This window comes from Theobroma cacao, chromosome 2 (genome assembly GCF_000208745.1).
Source record: "Theobroma cacao cultivar B97-61/B2 chromosome 2, Criollo_cocoa_genome_V2, whole genome shotgun sequence".
Classification (NCBI taxonomy): domain Eukaryota; kingdom Viridiplantae; phylum Streptophyta; class Magnoliopsida; order Malvales; family Malvaceae; genus Theobroma; species Theobroma cacao.
In genome coordinates, this window is record NC_030851.1 from 34,423,492 (window position 1) to 34,434,247 (window position 10,756).

General features: G+C 37.3%; 3 protein-coding genes across 3 annotated transcripts; 1 reads left to right on the forward strand and 2 right to left on the reverse strand.

Annotated features, from left to right (window-relative positions):
- On the reverse strand, positions 235-2,561 carry LOC18609685. The gene is made up of 2 exons (XM_007044920.2): positions 2,301-2,561; positions 235-1,410 (listed from the first exon to the last, which is right to left on the reverse strand). The coding sequence occupies exon 2, from the start codon at positions 1,373-1,375 to the stop codon at positions 440-442; it is 936 nt and encodes a 311-aa protein (XP_007044982.2). The 5' UTR covers positions 1,376-1,410; positions 2,301-2,561; the 3' UTR covers positions 235-439.
- On the forward strand, positions 3,100-8,245 carry LOC18609686 (trihelix transcription factor GT-1). Its single transcript, XM_007044921.2, has 5 exons — positions 3,100-4,053; positions 5,196-5,234; positions 6,509-6,640; positions 7,007-7,231; positions 7,692-8,245. The coding sequence occupies exons 1-5, from the start codon at positions 3,507-3,509 to the stop codon at positions 7,892-7,894; spliced, it is 1,146 nt and encodes a 381-aa protein (XP_007044983.1). The 5' UTR covers positions 3,100-3,506; the 3' UTR covers positions 7,895-8,245.
- LOC18609687 (mitotic spindle checkpoint protein MAD2) lies at positions 8,745-10,422 on the reverse strand. The gene is made up of 7 exons (XM_007044922.2): positions 10,096-10,422; positions 9,987-10,002; positions 9,725-9,855; positions 9,460-9,580; positions 9,250-9,353; positions 9,048-9,169; positions 8,745-8,968 (listed from the first exon to the last, which is right to left on the reverse strand). Exons 1-7 carry the CDS (start codon positions 10,166-10,168, stop codon positions 8,912-8,914), a joined length of 624 nt encoding a protein of 207 aa, XP_007044984.1. The 5' UTR covers positions 10,169-10,422; the 3' UTR covers positions 8,745-8,911.

Below are 10,756 nucleotides of genomic sequence, written 5' to 3' on the forward strand. Positions count from 1 at the left end.
CATTCTGGGTATAGAAATCAGTCTTCCGGGGTTAACTCCTACACCAGTTATTTTGGGGAACAATGTCGTCCTTCACGAATCTATTTTGACTGAATCTCTACAGCAAGTAATGACAGGTTCAACCATGATCCATATATAGAAAACAGAAGGGAAAACGTTTGGCAGAGGACTCATTTTAACATGTTTTAGTTATAATACAAATCATATAGCCCCTCTTTTGCAAGGCAAACGATATGAAACAATAACACTGGTCTATTTTTACTCCTGAATGTGTTACCCGGAACCAAATTGCGAAAACTTTATGGACTACATGTAGATCAGAACTAAACCATTTACAATCTATGAGGAATCATGGCTCAATGGAATTATAAGTATACAGTTGCCACAGGAATGCCGATCCCCAAATACACGGGGTAAAATTAATAACAATTTAGGACCATCATCTATAAAATTCAATATGACCTGCAATCTCCCTACATAACATCTTTGCTTCACTAGCTAACTTTATGCTCTTAGAAATTGCAAGACCTGTCTGCTTGTGAGTAGATGCAGGCTCATACGCCTTAGCCTCCTCTTCCTTACCCAACAAAAGGGCCTCCCTAGCAGGTAATACATTTCCCCACCAAAATTCTCGTAAAATGCCATGTATAAGATCCCAATAACTGCGTTCTCTATGCACACGGAATATTGTACTTCCATTTGGGGTCCAGCAATACAAATCAACCCATTCCCTGTCCATTATCTCCATTTGACCCTGAACCTGAGGCATGTAATAGAATGGCATAGTTGACCATGGCAGAGCAGTCTCAGGTTTGCCTTTGTTGTATGGACACTTCACTTCCAGGATGCCACCTCCTGGAAAGCAACCAAGAAGACCATCTGGGGATGCACCGAGCCAATCAAACTGCTCCTTCGAATGGATAGCAAAACCTAATGAGCTAACCTCACGACCCGTAATACTTCTGTACCGCTCAATAGCTGCTGCTTCATTGAGCACACCCCACTCCATAGCACACTTCTTAGAAGATTCTATAACCTGCGTTTCTGATGCAAATACTTTTTCATGCCAGAGCTCAGAGCGGCGCTTTCCTTTCCAAAAACCCAAAGCAGTACTGAAGGTGCTTGTGGTCAACTTGTTCTTACGAAGGGCAAACCATTCATCTGAGCGTTGAGGTGCATCAAATGGGGTGAGGTTGATAGCTAGCACTAGTGATGATGGAGAACGAACAATAAGCCGGGTGGCTGGAGAGGTATGTGTTACAATGCCGGTGGAAAGGGTTCTTGGATATCCATTTCTCCACCTTCTGCTCATGGACAAAGGAACCACTGCTTTACGGTGAATGGCACAAAATTTAGTCACGTTGCAATTACTCATTGTGAAGGAACCAGGCTGTGGATAGCTGCTTTATTCTGATACATGATCCAATAAAAGCCATGCAAATTTTAGATGTACCCAGTTTCAGGACCAAAAGAGAGAAACATAATTAGATAGATTTCCTATATAAAATTCTATTTATCATAAAAGTAGACATAAATGAAAAGCATTAAAAAGAAAAAAAAAAACAGAAAAACATAATCTAAAATAGTATTCAATAAGTTGGTTACAAATCCATAGCACAGTAAATACTTATCAAAAAGATTCAAAGCCACTTTCTAATCCTTCAAGAAAAGCACCATATTCTATTCTTGTTAACGAAGTGATCAATATCTCATCTTGGTGGGGAAAAAGAAAACCAAAAAATATTTTTTAATACTGAGTTAATCTGAATTTGGCTATTCTTTACATTTATGTTTACACAACGGAAACAACAGAACTTTCAAAAACCAAAGACATCAAACAGGAAGCCTCTTAAAACTACTTGCAAAAGAGTGGCTTGTAGAACCAACTGATAATTTCTTTTTCCAACAATGCAACCAATTCCCTCCAGGCAATCGCATCCAGTAAGTAACTAGTCAGGTTATACATGCAAATTGTAAGCTTTTCTGACCCAGAAGAAAACAAAGGTGAATTTTTCATACAAAATCATATGACTCGATTAAAAATATAAAATAACATTAGGGAGCAAAGTCACCAATTTCCCACTCCAAGCTAAATTCACGGACAGGTAAAAGAAACCCGTGAAGCAGAAGAGGCAAGCAGCATTCTTCTCCTTCTTCTTCTTCCATCAGACAATCAAAATGGGCATTAAGCAAATAGAAAACGTAACTCCACCTCTACCACAAAACTCACATAGAACCCAGTAAACCCATCATTTCCACATTAAAGAAACCAAATGGCCAAGAGGTGTTTGATCAAATACCTGAAGGAGAACTTGAGTTGCTAAATAAGACTGAAATAGGAGCTGAAAGAATGGCTATGGGTGTTTCAAAAACAAAACATGGGCTTTTCCTTAATTTAAAGTAATCGAATTCAATCAGCTTGACCAATATAATTGGGTTGCAACCATGGCCTTTCCTGGTTTTTTTAGGGTTTGGCTCCAACAACAAAGACTGGAGCGATGAAAATGGAAGAGGGGAAGAAAACGAGTATTTGAGGAACGCACGCATGCACCGTTTTATCACGTTTCTTTTGAAACGGCGTCGTTCCATAATGCGGGGCTAATGATGCAATATGGGAATTTACTAGTTTTTGCATTTCTACCCCAATGGTTCAACCCCTTTGAAGCCAAAGCCGAAGCATGTAGTTGTAGTAGGAATTTTTGTCAAGATATGTACTTCCATTCCATTTAAGGTTGAAATTCATTTCCCCAAAGTTTATCATTAAAAATACAAAACCCAACCCACCCTGATTGTCTTTCTCATTGTTCATCTCTTTTATGCGTTTCATGTTTAAAGTAATAGAAACGTTGAAACCTTTTTTTTTTTATTTTTACGCTCAAAATCACCAACTTGAGTTAAAACTAGTAGGGTAGCATAGCATTCAATATTTTTATATTTGGTAATGTGGCAGTATTAGTCTGTTGCTCAAACTTAAACTTAGAAATATAATAATAATAACAATAACATTAAATCAAGGTATCAAATTGAGTGCTTCAATCAATCAAGCAAGCAATTAAAAAGGGTACTTTTAATTTAGAAGTAACAACATGTGATTCTCATTATCAAATGCAACTTTGTCTTCGACAACATTTCCCCCAAGGGAAAAGAAGGATTGGATAGAGTCGAGACGGACAGGCCACGACGCAACGCAAATCGAAAACAACGGCCAAAGGCAAAGAGAAAGAAAAGACGAGTCCACTTTCAGCTCATTCCTCTTTCTCCGCTAATCATACACTCATCACTTCCCAAGCTTTTACTTGACGCTCTCTTCTTCTAGCTTTCTCTCCCTCTGCTGAATCTTAAAGAAACACCCATCGAATAAAATCAAATCCCCATGATTTCACTTCTCCTTCTCCTTGTCAAGACCCTCACTCTTTTCAACTCCTAAACCCCTTTGCCCAACCAAATTTTATACCCTGCAAAAACAAAGAAGAACAACCCATTTCCCATTCAGATTCAATTCCGCCATGTACCTATCGGAGAAGCCCCGCCCAATAGACTTATACAAAGAGGAAGGTCCTACCACCGCCCGGGACATGATCATCGAGGTCACCACCAACGTGGATTTGCCACCTCATCACCACCCTCCTCCTCTCCAACAACAGCAACAGCAAATGATCCTTGGTGACAGCAGCGGCGAAGACCCAGAAGTCAAAGCCCCAAAGAAACGAGCTGAGACCTGGGTCCAAGACGAAACACGAAGCCTTATCGGCTTCCGAAGGGAAATGGACGGCCTTTTCAACACATCCAAATCGAACAAGCACTTGTGGGAGCAGATATCGGCTAAGATGAGAGAGAAAGGGTTCGATCGATCGCCGACTATGTGTACAGACAAGTGGAGGAACTTGTTGAAGGAGTTTAAGAAAGCTAAGCATCAAGATAGGGGGAGTGGGTCAGCTAAGATGTCTTATTATAAAGAAATTGAAGAGATTTTAAGGGAGAGGACAAAGAATGCGTATAAGAGCCCAACTCCTCCTCCTAAGGTGGATTCCTTTATGCATTTCGCCGATAAGGGTACGTGCTATTTGTTTGAGGTTTTTTTTTTTTTTTTTGCATTTAAAAGATGGAATTTTATCTAACCGTTGTTGGGTTGTAAATGGATGATGATGGGTTTTCTTTTGTTGAAGGCTTTATTTGGATTTAAAAGTACGCTTTTGGTTAATATGAATTTGACGGATTTTCAATGCAAACACCGATGCCGTAGCTTTATACATAGACTGCTATAATTTTTGAAGTTGAATTTGTTGTAAAATTACTTCCTAAAGTGACTGAATATGGTTTTATGAATTGTAGTTGAAAAAGGAAAAAGGAGAAGAAATTATTTTTGGTTCTTTACCTTTAGGAGTTTCTTTGATTGAAAATGACTTTGACCGAGTACGCTTTTGTTTTTGTCAATGGTTGTAGTGAGTGCTTTAGTAGCAGGTTTGTCGCATTCTTGTATCCTTATGAAATTTGGTACTTGCAAAATTGCTGCTTTTAAATGATATCCTTATTGCAGAGTTTGGGTGGGTAAATACTTAACATGTATTATGTCTACTTGTGAAGCGAAGTGTCATGTCTAAAGAGCAAATGAGTGATTCAAAATATGATAGGTAGTTCATGGTACTTGAAGCATGAATTATGCTAAGCAGAACATGAATGAGTTTTCTGCAAAGCAAACTTTATGATATGGCATAAAGTCAGTAGGCTTATCTTGTTTCCTTAAAATTTAGAATACCACCTGTTAATAAGAGCAGGGGGTAGGATGTTGATATATTAAGAATTCAAATCTTATTTTGGAAGAGATATCTATGTACAGTCTATTGATTTCCTCTCCATTATCTTATGCGGTTGCATCCATTTTCCAATAGCTTTATTCCACATGATACATAGTTTTCCCCTGGTTTTGTCTTATGCAGACATAATACCTCCCTGTTACATGTCACTTCATGAAAGCAGTACATCAGTTTTAGCCTCCCAATTATGAAGATTTCAATGTCTATATCACTCTATCTTTGGGTAGAAAGGGGGGGGTGGGGGTGGTGAAGGCGTTTTTCATGTATGCTACCTGATTGATAGCTGTATTGTTTCTATATTCAACTTGCAACACATATTAAGTCTTTCTTTCAATTATCATGACATTAATAATCGTCACCAATATGGTTTGACTCTTGCAGGTTTTGAGGATACTGGCATATCATTTGGTCCTGTTGAAGGTATGTTGTTGTAATTTGAGTTTGCTGTGTTCTGGTTTTTCTTTATTTTTTTGTTTCACTCATTTATAAGCTTGTAGTAATATATTTTCTTGAGTTAATTTGGGTAAATCACTGAATATATTGAATGCAATGGCATTAATCTTATCAACCTTATATACCTCATCAACTTCTTACCTGGATTTAGGAGCTTTATGAGGCATAATCTGAGAAGAGCATAACTATCTTGAAAAGAACTCCTACTTGCAGAGCACCAAGTTATGTGCATATATTTTGTAAGACCAGCACTGTTACCTGTCATATTAATCAGTAATCAGGCAATCTTTAGGAACTGTCACCCTCTATTTATTTCATTAGTTAAACTGGATATATTATTTTGAACTTTAACTGAACAGCCAATTGTTTTTTTCTCAGTAACCTCTCTTTTCAGCATTGAAAAAATATTTCATGAAGCCAAGACACCTCAGTGGACAGCCTTGCTTGTTTATATCCCTTCATTCTCAATCTCTTGCTGTGAATCCTGACCTTAGCCTTCTCCCATCCAGGATAAGTTCTCCTGAGAGTGAATTAGTCCTGCGATGATAGAAACCCATGTTGGTTATCCATACTGTCTTACTCTAATACTATGCTTATTTCATGGACTGCGCAAATAGTATCTGATGGCAACTTTCTTCCTAAAAGTGTCTTTGCCTAGAGCGCCATTAACATCTCCAGACAGTCTAAAGTTTTTTGATCATATCTGCCCTTATGTTTCCATATTAAAGATATTGTATGTCTGCAAGTGGCTATAAGGGTTTTTTGTGCCCCAAAAGCTTATGGGTTTGGCAATCTTTAGCTGTATCCAATGTACATGCTTTTATTAGGGGCATACACAATGTGAAATGTGGTTTGTTGAATGTTAACTTATGTGGATATAATTTAATTTAGTGAACGTCATCTGCATCTATGATGGGGTGGATATGGTTATACAATCTTATGCCTTCAATTAAATTTCAATCTCAATGGAATTTTTATTTAACTGGGAATATTTAGAATGGATAGTTAAACAAGAAAAGCACATCAATTGTGCATGTTCATGGTCTTCCATGCTGAATCAACATTGAAGTCAAAATGAAAAATTATGTATTCTACAGAATTGCTGCCTAATCTTTACTGAACATTAAAGTGTCTTTCATCTATTGATATAGCATACTTGCTTTGTTTTCCATGTTGCTTTTTTTCTTTAATTTTCTTAAAAAGTTATGCATCTCCTTGTGTTTATACTTTCTTGTGTGCAGCAAGTGGCAGGCCAACACTTAATCTTGAAAGACGTTTAGATCATGATGGGCATCCGCTTGCTATCACTGCAACTGATGCAGTTGCAGCCAGTGGAGTTCCTCCTTGGAATTGGAGAGAGACCCCTGGAAATGGTAAGTTCTGTGAATTAGATATTTTCCGAATCAATTTTACCAAAAGTATGATGGTTTTGCATGTAGCATCACAATGTTCAGGTGTTTTGGTGGTGCATCATGGGCACATTTTCCTTCTTGCTTAAATGAATGTCATCATGGCAAACTCTCTTGATTATGAGCCTTTGGCTTCTGAATCTTGTCTGAGATGAAATTTTAATTCTCATGGAAATCTGTATACTGACTTTTCATTCTCTTTCACACCCTTTTTGGTAGGTGGGGACTGTCAATCATATTGGCTTCCGAATCTTGTCTGAGATGAAAATTTTAATTCTCATGGAAATCTGTATATTGACTTCTCATTCTCTTTCACACCCTTTTTGGTAGGTGGGGACTGTCAATCATACGGAGGAAGGGTTATAACTGTCAAGTTTGGGGACTACACCAGAAGGATCGGTATAGATGGTACTGCAGATGCCATCAGAGAGGCAATTAAATCTGCTTTTAGATTGAGAACTAAGCGTGCATTTTGGTTGGAGGATGAAGACCATATAGTTCGTAGTCTTGACAGGGAAATGCCTCTAGGGATTTATACTCTCCACGTTGATGAAGGTAACATTGACTTGCATGCAGTTTCTACTTTCTACAACCATTCTTACAAAAATTTCTTAAGTACTGATTTCATAAAAATATAATGGATGAAAGATACAGCTCTGAATGATGTAATAATCTTCTATCATCCACAAAGTATGGGCAAGGTTAAGGCTATGGAGTTTAACCCTCCCAAGATCCCACAATGCGAGAGCCTTGTTCATTGGGCCACTCTTTAACATTGTGATCTGTTGTCTATTAATCTGAAAGAGATATAGCCTGTACTTGATAGTGCAGAGTTGTTTTCACATGAAATATTACATAGCGAAAACTCCAACAACCTTAAGCCAAGGCCTTCATTTTGCTATCAAATGTGCCTTGGGCTTATTGAAACAGACAACATATTTTTTGTCACTGGAAGAAGCGAATAATAAGAAAGGTACTTATTTTTCTCTGTTTATGTTCAAACTCCTGCATTCAGGTTTGGCCATAAAGGTGTGCCTCTACGATGAGTCAGATCATATACCAGTCCACACAGAGGAGAAGATTTTTTACACAGAAGATGATTACCGTGAATATCTGGCCCGTCGGGGCTACACAGGTCTCAGGGATATTGATGGGTACAGAAATGTTGATAATATGGATGACCTTCGAACTAATGTTATATATAGAGGTGTGAGCTGAAAGCTGGCACATCTTGCTTGCAAAAATGCAGTGCTCTCGAGAGGCTATAATAAAGATGCCTTGTCTTGACATAAGTGTGCACGTGAGATTCTGATATTTGCTTCTGGTGCTTTATGAAGATTGTGATTATGTTCGAGTTAGCACATACTAATCCTGAACCCTATAACTGAGCTGTTTATAGCATGTTGTATAATGTTTCTTCTTAGGCCACGGATGTCAGTACAGTTTCTTTTAATGTTGCCATGACGCCCCCGCTTGTAAATACGCACTTCAGATGAAAACAATGTATTTCTAAATTTTCAATGTTGTCAATTTTACAGCATTTGATTGCAGTCAGCAACTTAACTTGAACTCCAGTTTTGAGAATTTATATTGCTTTTGGTTCTCTTTAATAAGACTGCATAATGAAACCTTAGTTTTCAAGTGCATGGTACAAACTACAGCTCCATTTTGCCTGTGGTACATGTGATATTAGATTATAGAAAAAGAAGTAATATTTTTTTTTCTGATAAATTTCACTTGATTCATCTTAACGTTCAAACTCGAAACTTTGTCTAAAGCCCTTAGAAGTGACACTAAAAGGACGATCTGGCTTTGAAGCAGGCTGTGGCAATGGCAAAAAGAGCCGAAAGCACATTTCAGTCACGCATTATTTTCACGGGGTTTTGCATTTGAAACCTGGAATATAAAAATTCCCTGCTAGAGCTTTTCATGGTAACAATGCATGGTTAACTTGGACAACCAAATAAATTGTGATTCAACTTGTACGAATTGATTATCTGCTGTTGACTTGTTGATTGATTATAGAAGTATAATAGCAGAGATACACTTGAAATTCTTGGGCACTAGGTCAATACGTTTGAAAGATTATGTTACTTTCATTCCAACAGTTCACAACCATACAAGATCAGACCCAGTACATCATTCTTTATCTTCTTTCATAGCAATCTTGGAACTATGTGAATAGATGATTCACAGATTATAATAAACCCAACGGTCAAGAAGGTTCAAGCACTCCTACTGTTCGTCCCAGTCATCATTCTTGTATGACACAAGAGTGTCAACCTTGTGTATCTGCATAACCCAACATAAAAGTACTTAGAAGCAAAATAAAAGTTTGTGGTCAATTTCCATTACTGTGACTAAACATTACCTTGGTATCAAAGGAATGCAACTTCACCATTTGGGGATTTGCAATCAACTTGGGGTCACTCTCAATCCAAGTGAATGGTACTGCAACATCTTTATCGGTGTATGCTAATACATCAAATACACCTGGAAGAATAAGCAATACAAAGTGAGACATCTGATGAGGAAGAAAATAATACGGCTTTTTAATCAAATATCTCTCTTACACGGTTCATCAAGGCATGGCAAGTAAGTGATGCTCGAGGCAATCTGTCTCATGATTGCCTGTATTTCTCGCATAATTTCCTTGTCACTCTTTTCCCTTGACACACTGCAATCAAAGACAAACAAGGCATCAATGAAATCCATCTCACATCTAACACAAAAATCAGGAGTAATTACATCTGTGAAGTAAAAAGATCATCATCAAATATTACCCTTTCTCAACAACCTCACTATCAGTCTCAATGCTAAAATTCCACCTCTCCAAGACCTCATTGGTTGCCTTGCTCATTATAACCAACACAACCCTCTGTAGCTTCCCAGCTTCCAGCCATTCTTTTCCAACAATTTCAACATCGAATTAAGACATCAGCAATTTCATTTGCAGAATGTTGGGAAATGATTAATATAGATTTAAGTTTATCACATTTTCCAACATCTTTTATAAGCAACTAAGAATATACCAAAACATTGATTTACCAGAAAGCTGAGCTGTTAGGTTAGTAATGAAGGATTTAACACCTTCATCTTCAGTAAGCAACATTGGAAGCCCATATTTCTTCACTTTCACAAAACTTTCTTCTGGATAAACCCCTCGATTGTACAGAATGCTAAACAATTATGAAACCAACATTATCACTCTCTTCGCTTAAAAATTTAAAAGAAAACAAACACTAGCTTCAGAAAATAAATAAGAAAACAAGGACAAGAAACCCAGAAATAAACATCCACTCATTTTTACCTATTCGCTGCATATCCTGGAAAAAAAAAAAGAAGAGAGAAATCAGCCAAAATTTCCCAAAAAACCCAAAAAGGGTAGAAAAGAAATTTACGTTTGAGAAATCACATACCAAAGAACTCGCTTACAATTGCCGCTGAGCCTCGAAGAGTGATTATATCTTTGGCAGCTGTTCTTGACGCCATTGGACTTCTTTCTACGATCACAGCTTCTTTCGGATTTGAAGCGAAGCCTACTCAAAAAAATTCTATGTTGTTATTGCTAAAATCAGTAGAAAGGGCAACCGGAATCAGAGATTCAGGAAGTAGAAAATTAGGCTTGAATTAGAGGATGGGGATTATCGGTGGTGACTTTTCAAGAAATGCGGGTTTGAGAAAAAAAAATGCATGAAAGGGCCAAAAAAGCAGAGTAACGGCTAGTTTCCTGGAGCCAACGGTAACTTTTCAAATTGCGCCTTTAACGGTAAGAAAGTCGGTCCGCTTTTTCTTCTTTTTTGGTGCTTTTATTTTTAAGACACGAATGGTACGGCGACGTAGCATAATTTGTTTGGCTCTCGTTAATTTCTTTCTCTATCTTTTAAGCCAACATTTCAAAGAGACCAAAGTTATTATTCTTTTTATATACTTATTCCAAGAATTCGATCGCCACCCATTTTTATTTAAATGTAATTAACCACTTTATTAAATTCTTATTTTTAATAAAATTTTTAATTTTATTTATATCCATTATAAATTGATAAATTTCAATTTATGAGACAAATTTAAATTCAAGAG

Coding starts and splice junctions, on each gene's coding strand:
- LOC18609685 (XM_007044920.2), bottom strand. CDS start 1,375: ATGAGTAATTGCAACGTGACTAAATTTTGTGCCATTCACCGTAAAGCA.
- LOC18609686 (XM_007044921.2), top strand. CDS start 3,507: ATGTACCTATCGGAGAAGCCCCGCCCAATAGACTTATACAAAGAGGAA. Junction 4,054..5,195: donor TATGCATTTCGCCGATAAGG/GTACGTGCTATT, acceptor TGACTCTTGCAG/GTTTTGAGGATACTGGCATA. Junction 5,235..6,508: donor ATCATTTGGTCCTGTTGAAG/GTATGTTGTTGT, acceptor TCTTGTGTGCAG/CAAGTGGCAGGCCAACACTT.
- LOC18609687 (XM_007044922.2), bottom strand. CDS start 10,168: ATGGCGTCAAGAACAGCTGCCAAAGATATAATCACTCTTCGAGGCTCA. Junction 9,354..9,459: donor AGTGAGGTTGTTGAGAAAGG/GTAATATTTGAT, acceptor CTTTGATTGCAG/TGTGTCAAGGGAAAAGAGTG. Junction 9,170..9,249: donor GCCATGCCTTGATGAACCGT/GTAAGAGAGATA, acceptor TTATTCTTCCAG/GTGTATTTGATGTATTAGCA.